This window comes from Notolepis coatsorum (genome assembly GCF_963971535.1).
Source record: "Notolepis coatsorum genome assembly, chromosome: 5".
In the NCBI taxonomy this organism is placed as follows: domain Eukaryota; kingdom Metazoa; phylum Chordata; class Actinopteri; order Aulopiformes; family Paralepididae; genus Notolepis; species Notolepis coatsorum.
Genome location: NC_140169.1, coordinates 97,286,312 through 97,303,681, shown reverse-complemented (window position 1 = coordinate 97,303,681; position 17,370 = coordinate 97,286,312). Strand labels below are relative to the sequence as shown.

The following is a 17,370-nucleotide window of genomic DNA, read 5'->3' as shown; positions in this document are numbered from 1 at the left end:
GTGGTCTCAATTAAAAGGGATTTCACAGTAACATGGTAAATTGTAATGGCAACACTCTATTACATTATCTAATCCACATACATCATGGAAGTGAGATTTGATCACAAGTCGTCACTCCATGAGTGGGACATCTATAATTTGCATAATATACATAAGTGATGTCTTCGGTGTTAGTAGTTGTTTTTTTCTGTGTGGTACCCCAGTCACCAAGTCCACGTCTGTCTGTCTCTCTGTCTGTCTGTCTCTCTGTCTCTCTGTCTCTCTGTAGCTGGGATGAAGTGTGGTACTCCAGCCACCAAGCCAAAGCGTTGTTTTGGCCGAATTGTTGGTGGTTGCGTGTCAAAACCCAACTCCTGGCCTTGGCAGATCAGTGTCAGAACCAGGTGAGACGGACTGTTCTGTAACATGTAGAACCAGGTGAGACGGACTGTTCTGTAACATGTAGAACCAGGTGAGAGACGGACTGTTCTGTAACATGTAGAACCAGGTGAGACGGACTGTTCTGTAAACATGCAGAACCAGGTGAGAGGGACTGTTCTGTAACATGTAGAACCAGGTGAGACGGACTGTTCTGTAACATGTAGAACCAGGTGAGACGGACTGTTCTGTAACATGTAGAACCAGGTGAGACGGACTGTTCTGTAACATGTAGAACCAGGTGAGACGGACTGTTCTGTAACATGTAGAACCAGGTGAGAGACGGACTGTTCTGTAACATGTAGAACCAGGTGAGACGGACTGTTCTGTAACATGTAGAACCAGGTGAGACGGACTGTTCTGTAACATGCAGAACCAGGTGAGACGGACTGTTCTGTAACATGTAGAACCAGGTGAGACGGACTGTTCTGTAACATGTAGAACCAGGTGAGACGGACTGTTCTGTAACATGCAGAACCAGGTGAGACGGACTGTTCTGTAACATGTAGAACCAGGTGAGAGGGACTGTTCTGTAACATGTAGAACCAGGTGAGACGGACTGTTCTGTAACATGTAGAACCAGGTGAGAGACGGACTGTTCTGTAACATGCAGAACCAGGTGAGACGGACTGTTCTGTAACATGTAGAACCAGGTGAGACGGACTGTTCTGTAACATGTAGAACCAGGTGAGAGACGGACTGTTCTGTAACATGTAGAACCAGGTGAGACGGACTGTTCTGTAAACATGTAGAACCAGGTGAGACGGACTGTTCTGTAAACATGTAGAACCAGGTGAGACGGACTGTTCTGTAACATGTAGAACCAGGTGAGACGGACTGTTCTGTAACATGTAGAACCAGGTGAGACGGACTGTTATGTAACATGTAGAACCAGGTGAGAGGGACTGTTCTGTAACATGTAGAACCAGGTGAGAGGGACTGTTCTGTAACATGTAGAACCAGGTGAGACGGACTGTTCTGTAACATGTAGAACCAGGTGAGACGGACTGTTCTGTAACATGTAGAACCAGGTGAGACGGACTGTTCTGTAACATGTAGAACCAGGTGAGACGGACTGTTCTGTAAACATGTAGAACCAGGTGAGAGACGGACTGTTCTGTAAACATGTAGAACCAGGTGAGAGACGGACTGTTCTGTAAACATGTAGAACCAGGTGAGACGGACTGTTCTGTAAACCAGGTGAGACGGACTGTTCTGTAACATGTAGAACCAGGTGAGACGGACTGTTCTGTAAACCAGGTGAGACGGACTGTTCTGTAACATGTAGAACCAGGTGAGACGGACTGTTCTGTAACATGTAGAACCAGGTGAGAGGGACTGTTCTGTAACATGTAGAACCAGGTGAGAGGGACTGTTCTGTAACATGTAGAACCAGGTGAGACGGACTGTTCTGTAACATGTAGAACCAGGTGAGACGGACTGTTCTGTAACATGTAGAACCAGGTGAGACGGACTGTTCTGTAACATGTAGAACCAGGTGAGACGGACTGTTCTGTAAACATGTAGAACCAGGTGAGACGGACTGTTCTGTAAACCAGGGGAGACGGACTGTTCTGTAACATGTAGAACCAGGTGAGAGACGGACTGTTCTGTAACATGTAGAACCAGGTGAGACGGACTGTTCTGTAACATGTAGAACCAGGTGAGACGGACTGTTCTGTAACATGTAGAACCAGGTGAGAGGGACTGTTCTGTAACATGCAGAACCAGGTGAGACGGACTGTTCTGTAAACATGTAGAACCAGGTGAGACGGACTGTTCTGTAAACATGCAGAACCAGGTGAGACGGACTGTTCTGTAACATGTAGAACCAGGTGAGACGGACTGTTCTGTAACATGTAGAACCAGGTGAGAGGGACTGTTCTGTAACATGTAGAACCAGGTGAGACGGACTGTTCTGTAAACATGTAGAACCAGGTGAGACGGACTGTTCTGTAACATGTAGAACCAGGTGAGACGGACTGTTCTGTAAACATGTAGAACCAGGTGAGAGGGACTGTTCTGTAAACATGTAGAACCAGGTGAGAGGGACTGTTCTGTAACATGTAGAACCAGGTGAGACGGACTGTTCTGTAACATGTAGAACCAGGTGAGACGGACTGTTCTGTAAACATGTAGAACCAGGTGAGACGGACTGTTCTGTAAACATGTAGAACCAGGTGAGACGGACTGTTCTGTAACATGTAGAACCAGGTGAGACGGACTGTTCTGTAACATGTAGAACCAGGTGAGACGGACTGTTCTGTAAACATGTAGAACCAGGTGAGACGGACTGTTCTGTAACATGTAGAACCAGGTGAGACGGACTGTTCTGTAACATGTAGAACCAGGTGAGAGACTGACTGTTCTGTAAACATGTAGAACCAGGTGAGACGGACTGTTCTGTAAACATGTAGAACCAGGTGAGACGGACTGTTCTGTAAACATGTAGAACCAGGTGAGACGGACTGTTCTGTAAACATGTAGAACCAGGTGAGAGACGGACTGTTCTGTAAACATGTAGAACCAGGTGAGACGGACTGTTCTGTAAACATGTAGAACCAGGTGAGAGACGGACTGTTCTGTAAACATGTAGAACCAGGTGAGACGGACTGTTCTGTAACATGTAGAACCAGGTGAGAGGGACTGTTCTGTAACATGTAGAACCAGGTGAGACGGACTGTTCTGTAAACATGTAGAACCAGGTGAGACGGACTGTTCTGTAACATGTAGAACCAGGTGAGAGACGGACTGTTCTGTAACATGTAGAACCAGGTGAGACGGACTGTTCTGTAACATGTAGAACCAGGTGAGACGGACTGTTCTGTAACATGTAGAACCAGGTGAGAGGGACTGTTCTGTAATATGTAGAACCAGGTGAGACGGACTGTTCTGTAAACATGTAGAACCAGGTGAGACGGACTGTTCTGTAACATGTAGAACCAGGTGAGACGGACTGTTCTGTAAACATGTAGAACCAGGTGAGACGGACTGTTCTGTAACATGTAGAACCAGGTGAGACGGACTGTTCTGTAACATGTAGAACCAGGTGAGACGGACTGTTCTGTAACATGTAGAACCAGGTGAGACGGACTGTTCTGTAAACATGTAGAACCAGGTGAGAGACGGACTGTTCTGTAAACATGTAGAACCAGGTGAGACGGACTGTTCTGTAACATGTAGAACCAGGTGAGACGGACTGTTCTGTAACATGTAGAACCAGGTGAGACGGACTGTTCTGTAAACATGTAGAACCAGGTGAGAGACGGACTGTTCTGTAAACATGTAGAACCAGGTGAGACGGACTGTTCTGTAACATGTAGAACCAGGTGAGACGGACTGTTCTGTAAACATGTAGAACCAGGTGAGACGGACTGTTCTGTAACATGTAGAACCAGGTGAGACGGGCTGTTCTGTAAACATGTAGAACCAGGTGAGACGGACTGTTCTGTAACATGTAGAACCAGGTGAGAGGGACTGTTCTGTAACATGTAGAACCAGGTGAGACGGACTGTTCTGTAACATGTAGAACCAGGTGAGAGGGACTGTTCTGTAACATGTAGAACCAGGTGAGACGGACTGTTCTGTAACATGTAGAACCAGGTGAGACGGACTGTTCTGTAAACATGTAGAACCAGGTGAGACGGACTGTTCTGTAACATCTAGAACCAGGTGAGAGACGGACTGTTCTGTAAACATGTAGAACCAGGTGAGAGGGACTGTTCTGTAACATCTAGAACCAGGTGAGAGACGGACTGTTCTGTAACATGTAGAACCAGGTGAGACGGACTGTTCTGTAAACATGTAGAACCAGGTGAGAGACGGACTGTTCTGTAACATGTAGAACCAGGTGAGACGGACTGTTCTGTAAACATGTAGAACCAGGTGAGACGGACTGTTCTGTAACATGTAGAACCAGGTGAGACGGACTGTTCTGTAACATGTAGAACCAGGTGAGACGGACTGTTCTGTAACATGTAGAACCAGGTGAGAGGGACTGTTCTGTAAACATGTAGAACCAGGTGAGACGGACTGTTCTGTAACATGTAGAACCAGGTGAGACGGACTGTTCTGTAACATGTAGAACCAGGTGAGAGGGACTGTTCTGTAACATGTAGAACCAGGTGAGAGGGACTGTTCTGTAAACATGTAGAACCAGGTGAGAGACGGACTGTTCTGTAACATGTAGAACCAGGTGAGACGGACTGTTCTGTAACATGTAGAACCATGTGAGACGGACTGTTCTGTAACATGTAGAACCAGGTGAGACGGACTGTTCTGTAACATGCAGAACCAGGTGAGACGGACTGTTCTGTAACATGTAGAACCAGGTGAGACGGACTGTTCTGTAAACATGTAGAACCAGGTGAGACGGACTGTTCTGTAACATGTAGAACCAGTTGAGACGGACTGTTCTGTAACATGTAGAACCAGGTGAGAGGGACTGTTCTGTAACATGTAGAACCAGGTGAGACGGACTGTTCTGTAACATGTAGAACCAGGTGAGACGGACTGTTCTGTAAACATGTAGAACCAGGTGAGACGGACTGTTCTGTAACATGTAGAACCAGGTGAGAGGGACTGTTCTGTAAACCAGGTGAGACGGACTGTTCTGTAACATGTAGAACCAGGTGAGACGGACTGTTCTGTAACATGTAGAACCAGGTGAGACGGACTGTTCTGTAACATGTAGAACCAGGTGAGACGGACTGTTCTGTAACATGTAGAACCAGGTGAGAGACAGATTGTTCTGTAACATGTAGAACCAGGTGAGACGGACTGTTCTGTAAACATGTAGAACCAGGTGAGAGACGGACTGTTCTGTAACATGTAGAACCAGGTGAGACGGACTGTCTCTAACATGTAGAACCAGGTGAGAGGGACTGTTCTGTAACATGTAGAACCAGGTGAGACGGACTGTTCTGTAAACATGTAGAACCAGGTGAGACGGACTGTTCTGTAACATGTAGAACCAGGTGAGAGACGGACTGTTCTGTAACATGTAGAACCAGGTGAGACGGACTGTTCTCTAACATGTAGAACCAGGTGAGAGGGACTGTTCTGTAACATGTAGAACCAGGTGAGACGGACTGTTCTGTAAACATGTAGAACCAGGTGAGACGGACTGTTCTGTAACATGTAGAACCAGGTGAGACGGACTGTTCTGTAACATGCAGAACCAGGTGAGACGGACTGTTCTGTAACATGTAGAACCAGGTGAGAGGGACTGTTCTGTAACATGTAGAACCAGGTGAGACGGACTGTTCTGTAACATGTAGAACCAGGTGAGACGGACTGTTCTGTAACATGTAGAACCAGGTGAGAGACGGACTGTTCTGTAACATGTAGAACCAGGTGAGAGACGGACTGTTCTGTAACATGTAGAACCAGGTGAGACGGACTGTTCTGTAACATGTAGAACCAGGTTAGACGGACTGTTCTGTAAACATGCAGAACCAGGTGAGACGGACTGTTCTGTAACATGAAGAACCAGGTGAGAGACGGACTGTTCTGTAACATGTAGAACCAGGTGAGACGGACTGTTCTGTAACATGTAGAACCAGGTGAGACGGACTGTTCTGTAACATGTAGAACCAGGTGAGAGACGGACTGTTCTGTAACATGTAGAACCAGGTGAGACGGACTGTTCTGTAACATGTAGAACCAGGTGAGAGGGACTGTTCTGTAACATGTAGAACCAGGTGAGACGGACTGTTCTGTAACATGTAGAACCAGGTGAGACGGACTGTTCTGTAACATGTAGAACCAGGTGAGACGGACTGTTCTGTAACATGTAGAACCAGGTGAGACGGACTGTTCTGTAAACATGTAGAACCAGGTGAGACGGACTGTTCTGTAACATGTAGAACCAGGTGAGACGGACTGTTCTGTAACATGTAGAACCAGGTGAGACGGACTGTTCTGTAATATGCAGAACCAGGTGAGACGGACTGTTCTGTAACATGTAGAACCAGGTGAGACGGACTGTTCTGTAACATGTAGAACCAGTTGAGACGGACTGTTCTGTAACATGTAGAACCAGGTGAGAGGGACTGTTCTGTAACATGTAGAACCAGGTGAGACGGACTGTTCTGTAACATGTAGAACCAGGTGAGACGGACTGTTCTGTAAACATGTAGAACCAGGTGAGACGGACTGTTCTGTAACATGTAGAACCAGGTGAGACGGACTGTTCTGTAACATGTAGAACCAGGTGAGACGGACTGTTCTGTAACATGTAGAACCAGGTGAGACGGACTGTTCTGTAAACATGCAGAACCAGGTGAGACGGACTGTTCTGTAACATGTAGAACCAGGTGAGACGGACTGTTCTGTAACATGTAGAACCAGGTGAGACGGACTGTTCTGTAACATGCAGAACCAGGTGAGACGGACTGTTCTGTAACATGTAGAACCAGGTGAGAGGGACTGTTCTGTAAACATGTAGAACCAGGTGAGACGGACTGTTCTGTAACATGTAGAACCAGGTGAGAGGGACTGTTCTGTAACATGTAGAACCAGGTGAGACGGACTGTTCTGTAACATGTAGAACCAGGTGAGAGACGGACTGTTCTGTAACATGTAGAACCAGGTGAGAGGGACTGTTCTGTAAACATGTAGAACCAGGTGAGACGGACTGTTCTGTAACATGTAGAACCAGGTGAGAGGGACTGTTCTGTAACATGTAGAACCAGGTGAGAGACGGACTGTTCTGTAAACATGTAGAACCAGGTGAGACGGACTGTTCTGTAACATGTAGAACCAGGTGAGACGGACTGTTCTGTAACATGTAGAACCAGGTGAGAGACGGACTGTTCTGTAACATGTAGAACCAGGTGAGATGGACTGTTCTGTAACATGTAGAACCAGGTGAGAGACGGACTGTTCTGTAACATGTAGAACCAGGTGAGACGGACTGTTCTGTAAACATGTAGAACCAGGTGAGACGGACTGTTCTGTAACATGTAGAACCAGGTGAGACGGACTGTTCTGTAACATGTAGAACCAGGTGAGACGGACTGTTCTGTAACATGTAGAACCAGGTGAGAGACGGACTGTTCTGTAACATGTAGAACCAGGTGAGACGGACTGTTCTGTAACATGTAGAACCAGGTGAGAGACGGACTGTTCTGTAACATGTAGAACCAGGTGAGAGACGGACTGTTCTGTAACATGTAGAACCAGGTGAGACGGACTGTTCTGTAACATGTAGAACCAGGTGAGACGGACTGTTCTGTAACATGTAGAACCAGGTGAGAGGGACTGTTCTGTAACATGTAGAACCAGGTGAGACGGACTGTTCTGTAACATGTAGAACCAGGTGAGAGGGACTGTTCTGTAACATGTAGAACCAGGTGAGACGGACTGTTCTGTAACATGTAGAACCAGGTGAGACGGACTGTTCTGTAACATGTAGAACCAGGTGAGACGGACTGTTCTGTAACATGTAGAACCAGGTGAGAGGGACTGTTCTGTAACATGTAGAACCAGGTGAGACGGACTGTTCTGTAAACATGTAGAACCAGGTGAGACGGACTGTTCTGTAACATGTAGAACCAGGTGAGACGGACTGTTCTGTAACATGTAGAACCAGGTGAGACGGACTGTTCTGTAATATGCAGAACCAGGTGAGACGGACTGTTCTGTAACATGTAGAACCAGGTGAGACGGACTGTTCTGTAACATGCAGAACCAGGTGAGACGGACTGTTCTGTAACATGTAGAACCAGGTGAGACGGACTGTTCTGTAACATGTAGAACCAGGTGAGACGGACTGTTCTGTAACATGCAGAACCAGGTGAGACGGACTGTTCTGTAACATGTAGAACCAGGTGAGAGGGACTGTTCTGTAAACATGTAGAACCAGGTGAGACGGACTGTTCTGTAACATGTAGAACCAGGTGAGAGGGACTGTTCTGTAACATGTAGAACCAGGTGAGACGGACTGTTCTGTAACATGTAGAACCAGGTGAGAGACGGACTGTTCTGTAACATGTAGAACCAGGTGAGAGGGACTGTTCTGTAAACATGTAGAACCAGGTGAGAGACGGACTGTTCTGTAACATGTAGAACCAGGTGAGAGGGACTGTTCTGTAACATGTAGAACCAGGTGAGAGACGGACTGTTCTGTAACATGCAGAACCAGGTGAGAGGGACTGTTCTGTAACATGTAGAACCAGGTGAGAGACGGACTGTTCTGTAACATGTAGAACCAGGTGAGAGACGGACTGTTCTGTAACATGTAGAACCAGGTGAGACGGACTGTTCTGTAACATGTAGAACCAGGTGAGAGGGACTGTTCTGTAACATGTAGAACCAGGTGAGACGGACTGTTCTGTAACATGTAGAACCAGGTGAGAGACGGACTGTTCTGTAAACATGTAGAACCAGGTGAGACGGACTGTTCTGTAACATGTAGAACCAGGTGAGACGGACTGTTCTGTAACATGTAGAACCAGGTGAGAGACGGACTGTTCTGTAACATGTAGAACCAGGTGAGACGGACTGTTCTGTAAACATGTAGAACCAGGTGAGACGGACTGTTCTGTAACATGTAGAACCAGGTGAGACGGACTGTTCTGTAACATGTAGAACCAGGTGAGAGGGACTGTTCTGTAACATGTAGAACCAGGTGAGACGGACTGTTCTGTAACATGTAGAACCAGGTGAGACGGACTGTTCTGTAAACATGTAGAACCAGGTGAGAGGGACTGTTCTGTAACATGTAGAACCAGGTGAGACGGACTGTTCTGTAACATGTAGAACCAGGTGAGACGGACTGTTCTGTAACATGTAGAACCAGGTGAGACGGACTGTTCTGTAACATGTAGAACCAGGTGAGACGGACTGTTCTGTAACATGCAGGGAACTCTCCTGTTCTCAATTCTGACTTTCTTTTTTACTTAGAAATACTGTATCTCAGCTGATATTATTAGTGTTCGTTTTGAAAACTTGACATCAAAGTGTATTTGCCTAAATGTAATTTGTTTTATCCATTACCTTAAAGGGGAACTATCTTATAAATGGCCTTTTTCAGTGTTTAGCATTGTTTCCTAGCTATGTGGACTTATATTAATATGATCTATGTCTCTAATTCTCATATTGGCGCATTCTTCCAATTCTCCTCTCACAATATTCACCCTCACTGAACTGAGTCATCTGAAAATGTGCTGATTTGTGATGTCAGAAAGACACCGCTGCATGATAATGTTCAGGCGAGTCAGTAACTTACCATTGTGGTTGGAGCCCAGCCTCAAAACGGCTTAGGATCTTGAGGTAGAAAAATGCTGTTTTTGAGGACTTGATTAGAAATACAAAACAATGAATTAAAAAAAAATAAAAAATTACAGAGGTGTTCCATAAACTCACAGGAATTGTGTAAAAGTGCCCAAATAGTGAAAGAAATAGTAAAATAGTTCCCCTTTAACTTAACCCTTAACCTTAACCTTAACCTTAACCTGACCCTAACCAGGAGTATGTCAGGGATTTAATCTATTTGTAAATCCCAAAATATGAAAATAAGATCTATACAAATGATAACACGTTGGAGCAGGGATACTGAACTAATCCTTGATCTGTCTGTCCATCCATCCATCCATCCATCCATCCATCCATCCATCTATCCATCCATCCATCCATCCATCCATCCATCCATCCATCCATCCATCCATCCATCCATCCATCCATCCATCCATCCATCCATCCATCCATCCATCCATCCATCTGATTATCTGTCTCTCCACCAGCACTGGGATCCACTTCTGTGGAGGAACTCTGATCCACCCCCAGTGGGTCCTGACTGCTGCTCACTGTCTAGAGAGGTCAGTGGTACTAACACTGTCTAGAGAGGTCAGAGGTCAGTGGTACTAACACTGTCTAGAGAGGTCAGTGGTACTAACACTGTCTAGAGAGGTCAGAGGTCAGTGGTACTAACACTGTCTAGAGAGGTCAGTGGTACTAACACTGTCTAGAGAGGTCAGTGGTACTAACACTGTCTAGAGAGGTCAGAGGTCAGTGGTACTAACACTGTCTAGAGAGGTCAGTGGTACTAACACTGTCTAGAGAGGTCAGTGGTACTAACACTGTCTAGAGAGGTCAGAGGTCAGTGGTATTAACACTGTCTAGAGAGGTCAGAGGTCAGTGGTACTAACACTGTCTAGAGAGGTCAGAGGTCAGTGGTACTAACACTGTCTAGAGAGGTCAGTGGTACTAACACTGTCTAGAGAGGTCAGAGGTCAGTGGTACTAACACTGTCTAGAGAGGTCAGTGGTATTAACATCTTAAGCCCGAGCGGTCCGGTACCGGTACGAGATTGACATCTCAGCGCATCGAGTTGGAAAAAGGCGCTTATTGACGCGAGGAGAGACCCAGAGCTTTCGATGGGCTTTTGAATAAAAATAAAACTACACACCAGCAGCCCCTGTCAATCATCTGACTTGTAGCGTGAAGATTTCTTCTCTCTCTTTTTTTTTCTGGATCATATCTCACGGGTGGAACAAACCTGAACGTTATTGCCATAAAATAGAACACAGTTAGTTTATCTACCTTTCTGTGAACGTCTAGCAAAAAACTGCGTTGCATTCTGATGAAAAATGGCGGAGAAATTGTCATTATAATAAAGTAACTGTACTTACAGTAGATTTCATTCACTGTTTTTGGTGCCCTGTCAACAACCACATCACATCAATAGTCACATCTATTTCCAAATTCAATTAACTGACAATCTGTGTGTATGTGAATCTGTGCGTCGTGAGTGTGTCTCTGTGTGTGTGTGTGTGTGTGTGTGTGTGTGTGTGTGTGTGTGTGTGTGTGTGTGTGTGTGTGTGTGTGTGTGTGTGTGTGTGTGCGCGCGTGCGTGCGTGCGTGCGTGCGTGCGTGCGTGCGTGCGTGCGTGCGTGCGTGTGTGTGTGTGTGCGTGTGTGTGTGCGTTTTTTGTGCATGTGTAGATCCCAAAGGCCCGGGGCATACAAGATTGTGATGGGGATACACACTGAACTGGCCACTGAGTCGACGAAACAGGAGAGGAGGCTGGAGAAGCTGGTTATGGGTCCAAACAGAGCCGACATCGCTCTGCTCAAACTAGAGAGGTGAGAACTGGACAGACGCCATGGAGTCACTATTGAGAAGGACTGTCTCTACTTGCCACTGTGGCACGGCAGGCAGCCATATTGGATTACATCACTTTCTTATTTTACTCATTCTTCCTTTTCCATTATTAAACTACTTCAACTACAAGACATTCATTATAAAACGACTTCAACTACAAGACATTCATTATTAAACTACTTCAACTACAAGACATTCATTATTAAACTACTTCAACTACAAGACATTCATTATTAAACTACTTCAACTACAAGACATTCATTATAAAACTACTTCAACTACAAGACATTCATTATAAAACTACTTCAACTACAAGACATTCATTATAAAACTACTTCAACTACAAGACATTCATTATAAAACTACTTCAACCACAAGACATTCATTATTAAACTACTTCAACTACAAGTCATTCATTATTAAACTACTTCAACTACAAGACATTCATTATTAAACTACTTCAACTACAAGACATTCATTATTAAACTACTTCAACTACAAGACATTCATTATTAAACTACTTCAACTACTGTTACGAGTGCGCTTACTCGGCATGGTGATTGGAAGCCAGATAGCAGAGTGAATACGAAAGAAGGCTTGAAATGAGCAGATAAGAGACCGCGTGGTGACGATAACAATGTTTTACTCACAAGACAGGATACATGACTGACAAACACAGGTAACATTTAGACAATGAACCAGCAAGTCTCTGCTGGGCCCCGTTCCCCGTACCTGGCTAACTGAGTTAGCCGGATAATTTTCACCATAGCTTGACTTAAGCCAGACCTTTCCATTCCCCGACGCTCGATTGTCTAAATCACTATGACAACAGATCAAAAAGTTTGAACCTGGTCGAGGGCAGGGTTAAGTTCAGTTAGCTGGATGAACTATGGCCACGCCCCCGCAAAGAAATCCCAGCTCCCTTCCTGAAATATTTCTCACAGTCTCGATCCCATTATGCCATTCTGAATTATGTTTTTGTGCTTCGTTTGAAATGTAAAATGATAGGTCTGCAGTAACGCTGATAATAAATCATATTCAGCCTATGAATTTACTTTGTCCTATATAATGCACGTCATATTTATACGGATACGGCGCTCGCGAGTCGCGACACGCACAGTTATTTTAATAACGGACTAAACGGATCATTGCAAATGTGAATCCCGCTGGGATATTTTTAATGAATGAAACCTATCGGGTATTTGGCTCTGATTAGTTTAATATTCTTCGCTGTGTATTTGCTTAACGGAGCACCCGGATGCGTTTCATTCAAGCTGAAGCGTCTATGCGCGGATTGTGGATATGAATTATGAGGAATCTGAATCTGTGGAGTATTTAATTGTATCACTGTGACAGTGTCACACGTTATTGTGATATTGTAACTGGGATTAAAATATATGAGGAGATGCGCTGTTTGATGGATTTGATGACGTGACGTGACTTGATAAATTGAATGAGCCTTTGACGTTTTTGATGAATGAATTTGAGAAAATGCATTTATCTTTTCAAGCACTGTTATCTGATGATGAACATGAGGTGTCACTGGTATAAACCAAATGGTAATCAATTCAATGCATGTATGGATTAGGTCCGAAACAGATTAAAACCTGATTAATAGTGTAACTGCAAGCCTCCCTCCAAGCCTCTCTTTGGAAACCATGTATTTATATAGTACATAATACCTAAGCACATACAGATATCCTCATAATATAATTCGTATCAATTAGATATACTATTTGGGCTTGTTTTTATCGTTATTCTGAAAGAGCTGAACAAATTATTTTCGCTAGCAAGATCTCATTTGATTATTCATTCCATAAACCTATACTGCCAGCAGGCACATTTAAAGAAATATAATCTGATTGATTGGGGTAATGAGGGATTTAACATTAGCCTATAGATTATGCATTTAACCTGTCAGCGAGGCTATTGAGCCGTATGTATTGTACCCATTCTGCAATATGTTAATAAAGTTTTAAATCAATCAATCAATCAATGCCGTTAGAAAATCAGGATTTCTGCTATCGACACTTGCTGTCTTTTCAGCTGAGGCGGGCACGCGCAATTATCCTGAGTCTCAAGTCTGGTTCAAATGAACGAGACTGAATCCACCTTCGAGGAACAGGAAAATCCCGGATTCAAACATCGGGTTAATTGAATCTGGATAATGGGACTCTTGATCGACTTAGTTGAACCAGGTACGGGGAATAGGGCCCTGGTCCAGACACTTAATATACAAACACTAATTAGAGACAAAAGGTAATTACAAACAGGACACAGATGTGGTAGACAAACCTAACAGAACACAGAGCACAGAACACAGAGCACACAGGGGAAAACAATAACAATAGAACAAACTGAGACCAACAGACTAAAACACATTTACAAAACACAGACAGGGAAACACAAATCTAACTAAATGGAAACAACAACGACAACGACAACATAGACAACGAACATAACAAACATAAATGGCAGATGACAATGTTAATTAGGTGCGTGAGCTGATGCCAGATCTGCCACATCTGGCTCAGCCCACCGGTTGCCAATGTTGTATTGTGAAGTGTATTGAAGGGGGGTTGTGAATGTCTGAGTCCTGGACCAACCGAACCGGGCAGAGTGTTGCCGGCTGGTCCCACAGGACCGGGGGAAGTGTTACAACTACAAGACATTCATTACTAAACTACTTGTGTGTGTGTGTGTTTCTCCAGCCCTGTACGGATTACTGACCAGGTTCAACCAGCCTGTCTACCAGACAAGGACTATGTGGTCCCCAGTGGAACAGAGTGCTATGTTACAGGCTGGGGAGAGACACAAGGTAGAGCTGTGTGTGTGTGTGTGTGTGTGTGTGTGTGTGTGTGTGTGTGTGTGTGTGTGTGTGTGTGTGTGTGTGTGTGTGTGTGTGTGTGTGTGTGTGTGTGTGTGTGTGTGTGTGTGTGTGTGTGTGTGTGTGTGTGTGTGTGTGTGTGTGTGTGTGTGTGTGTGTGTGTGTGTGTGTGTGTGTGTGTGTGTGTGTGTGTGTGTGTGTGTGTGTGTGTGTGTGTGTGTGTGTGTGTGTGTGTGTGTGACCTTTACTCATGAGACACAGAAAAAAAATTCATTAAAGGCATAGTTTTGACCAATAGCTATAATATTTCCTACCAGTGGTGTTGTTGACAGTCGAGTATAACAGTTATGATTAAGATAGAAAGTTAGAGTTAGGGTTAAAGTTAAGGTTATGGTTAGTTTAAGCCAGTGTGGTTAAGGGTAGGGTTTGGTAGTCTTGAGGTAAAGGTGCTTGCCTCCCATGTGAGTACCCTAGGTTTATTCCCCAGCAGGGGAACTCAAACGTTTATTGAGCATGTTAAAAGTTTAAATGTTTTGAATATGTAACATACATTGTGCATTTTCATAAATATGTCAATATATTTATGGCTATAACATAATGTAAAATATGTACCTCTTTCCTGTGGTTGATTAGTTCTTTATTTACATATTTTAAGCAAGAGCGGGCTGTGTGTTGTAGGCTGAGAGGAGAGGGGGTTCTGAACTGTCTGTTGTAGGCATGAGAGGAGAGGGGCTTCTGAACTGTGTGTGTTGTAGGCACGGGAGGAGACGGGGTTCTGAAGGAGACTGGTTTCCCCGTCATCGAGAATAAGATCTGTAACAGGCCGGCCTACCTCAACAACAGAGTGAAGGAACACGAGATGTGTGCTGGAAACATCGAGGGAGGAACAGACAGTTGCCAGGTACAGTGCAATACTAGACAGTTGGCTATAGTTGGTTTTATAAGATGTCAAATAGTTTCCAAGTGTTGCAAATGTTATGTTAGATTTGCCAACTTCTGGTAGGACAGTCAAAGTATTGGCATGGAACACTTTGAAGATTTTAAGATGTGCCTATATTTTCAGTATTTTCTCAGCAACTGAGCAGTAAACGTATTTTACCATTGAAATCTGTACATCATTCCCCAGCTAGTGTTTTAGTCACTTAGTTGCGTTTTGAGAAAATAACATGATTTGTAGACGTGCTTGAGACTTATATTTGTATATCCTTTATATAACCAGGGTAACACACATATAATTGTGTTTTAGATGTACCTTAAAGCCATAATAGGTGTGTTTACCTTTAAAGTAAAACAGGCTTGTATTTTGAGTTATGGTGGGGTGAGAACAATTAAAGGAGCACATTGTCCAGCTAGAAGTATACTCTTCAAGAATATAGCCAAAATTGATACTCAAGAGTTGCATATTGCATTTTTAAGTTATACCTCACTTTATGAAATGTGTAAGAAACATACTTCTGCATACAGTAGGTCTGTAGAAATCATAGGCATGTTAAGATTTCACTGTATGAAATTGATAAGAAACATGAAGTCTTACATGATTGTGGCCCTTTTCGTATATAAGATGTGGTTTTTACACAACTATAGCATATGGGTGCACATGCACACACATACCAATTTAAAAATATTAATAACATCCTTCTCTAAAAAAAATTATCAGAAGATGCTCACAGCTAAATATCCCATTGTCTCTCTTCCTGGAATCACTGAATAGAGGACAAACTCATAGTAAGATTGTAGTTATATTATTATTGTTATTATTAATAATAGTATTAGTCAGGATAGGCTACAAGTATTTTTTTGATCTATGCTTTTATCTTTAAAGCACTTTGGTACAGTCTGTTGTAAATGTGCTATATAAATAAAGTTGATTATGATTATGATTATTAAAAGTTCTCTCCTACAGCCTAATGGATGCTCTTGGAGGTTTCCCCATGTTTTACAATTGTGTATGCTAGCATCAATACCCACTTTTTTCAATATATAGAGCTATTTTTGTTATGTCGATATTATGCATAACATTTTACGTTTAAATCATATTTAAAATAAGTCTAAAACGAACCACTACCTGCCTACATGGACACAGATTAAGTCTAGTCTTGAACTAAATTGACTTTGAATGGAGAATCACCATTCAGAATTGTATTTAGTCCAGGACTAGGCTTAATCCCGGTCTGTGAGACCGCCCCCCTATAGTTGTATTCAGTTAGGCTATTTTCTCCAAGCAACAATGAGGACCCCTCTTGAGACCGCCCCCTAGAGTTCAGTTAGGCTATTTTCTCCCAGCAACAATGAGGACCCCTCTTTGTTCAAATATGACACACTTTGTTGATGAGGTAGTTGTCTAATCCTGGTTGTAGCCATTAGCTTAGATACAGAGTATATTGGGGGACCTCATTTTAACATGAATTTCAACCCTTTACACAAACACTGAATTGAAAGAAAAGCATTTTTAAAGTTTATCAGTTTACTATTGGGTGAGTGGAATTAACGTTAGCTGGCTAGTATAATTCATATATTATATTCACTCTAGTGAAACGAGCCGTGGCTACTAGAGCGACCTCAGATGATGTCTGGGGATGAATGACATTGAACTACAAGAGGTCTACTAGTAAAATGCTCTAGTTACCTACAGTATATTATGCTTGCATTTCTTTCTTTAAAATGATCAATTTCAATGAGGGGCTTCAAATCAAAAGGCCACAAGAGACGACATCAAACATATGTACATGCCATACATTTTTCATTCATTGGGGGGAACTATTTATGACCCACTATACAGTAGCATGCCACGGACATACTACAGTATGTGCTCCAATGAGCACCCATTCTAGTTCACTATGAATTGGAAACACAGCCATTTACAGCACTGTATGTGTTTGTGTGAGTGTTCTGAGATAATTACAACACCACAATATACAATAATGTGATACTCCTACATCAACAAACTTCTGCTGAAATAGTGTTTACCTCATGTGAATGTCTGATTTCATATTGTGTGTGTGTGTGTGTGTGTGTGTGTG

General features: G+C 43.5%; 1 protein-coding gene across 1 annotated transcript in view; it reads left to right on the top strand.

The window, feature by feature from the left end:
• Positions 1-17,370, top strand: part of plg (plasminogen) — a gene marked incomplete at both ends in the record, with an annotated part of 57,248 nt that overhangs the window by 39,639 nt on the left and 239 nt on the right. Inside the window, 5 exons of the mRNA XM_084314188.1 lie at positions 269-383; positions 10,164-10,238; positions 11,364-11,504; positions 14,235-14,341; positions 15,106-15,251. Of these exons, the coding sequence (XP_084170314.1) occupies positions 269-383; positions 10,164-10,238; positions 11,364-11,504; positions 14,235-14,341; positions 15,106-15,251 (584 nt within the window). The remainder of the gene's footprint in view (positions 1-268; positions 384-10,163; positions 10,239-11,363; positions 11,505-14,234; positions 14,342-15,105; positions 15,252-17,370) is intronic.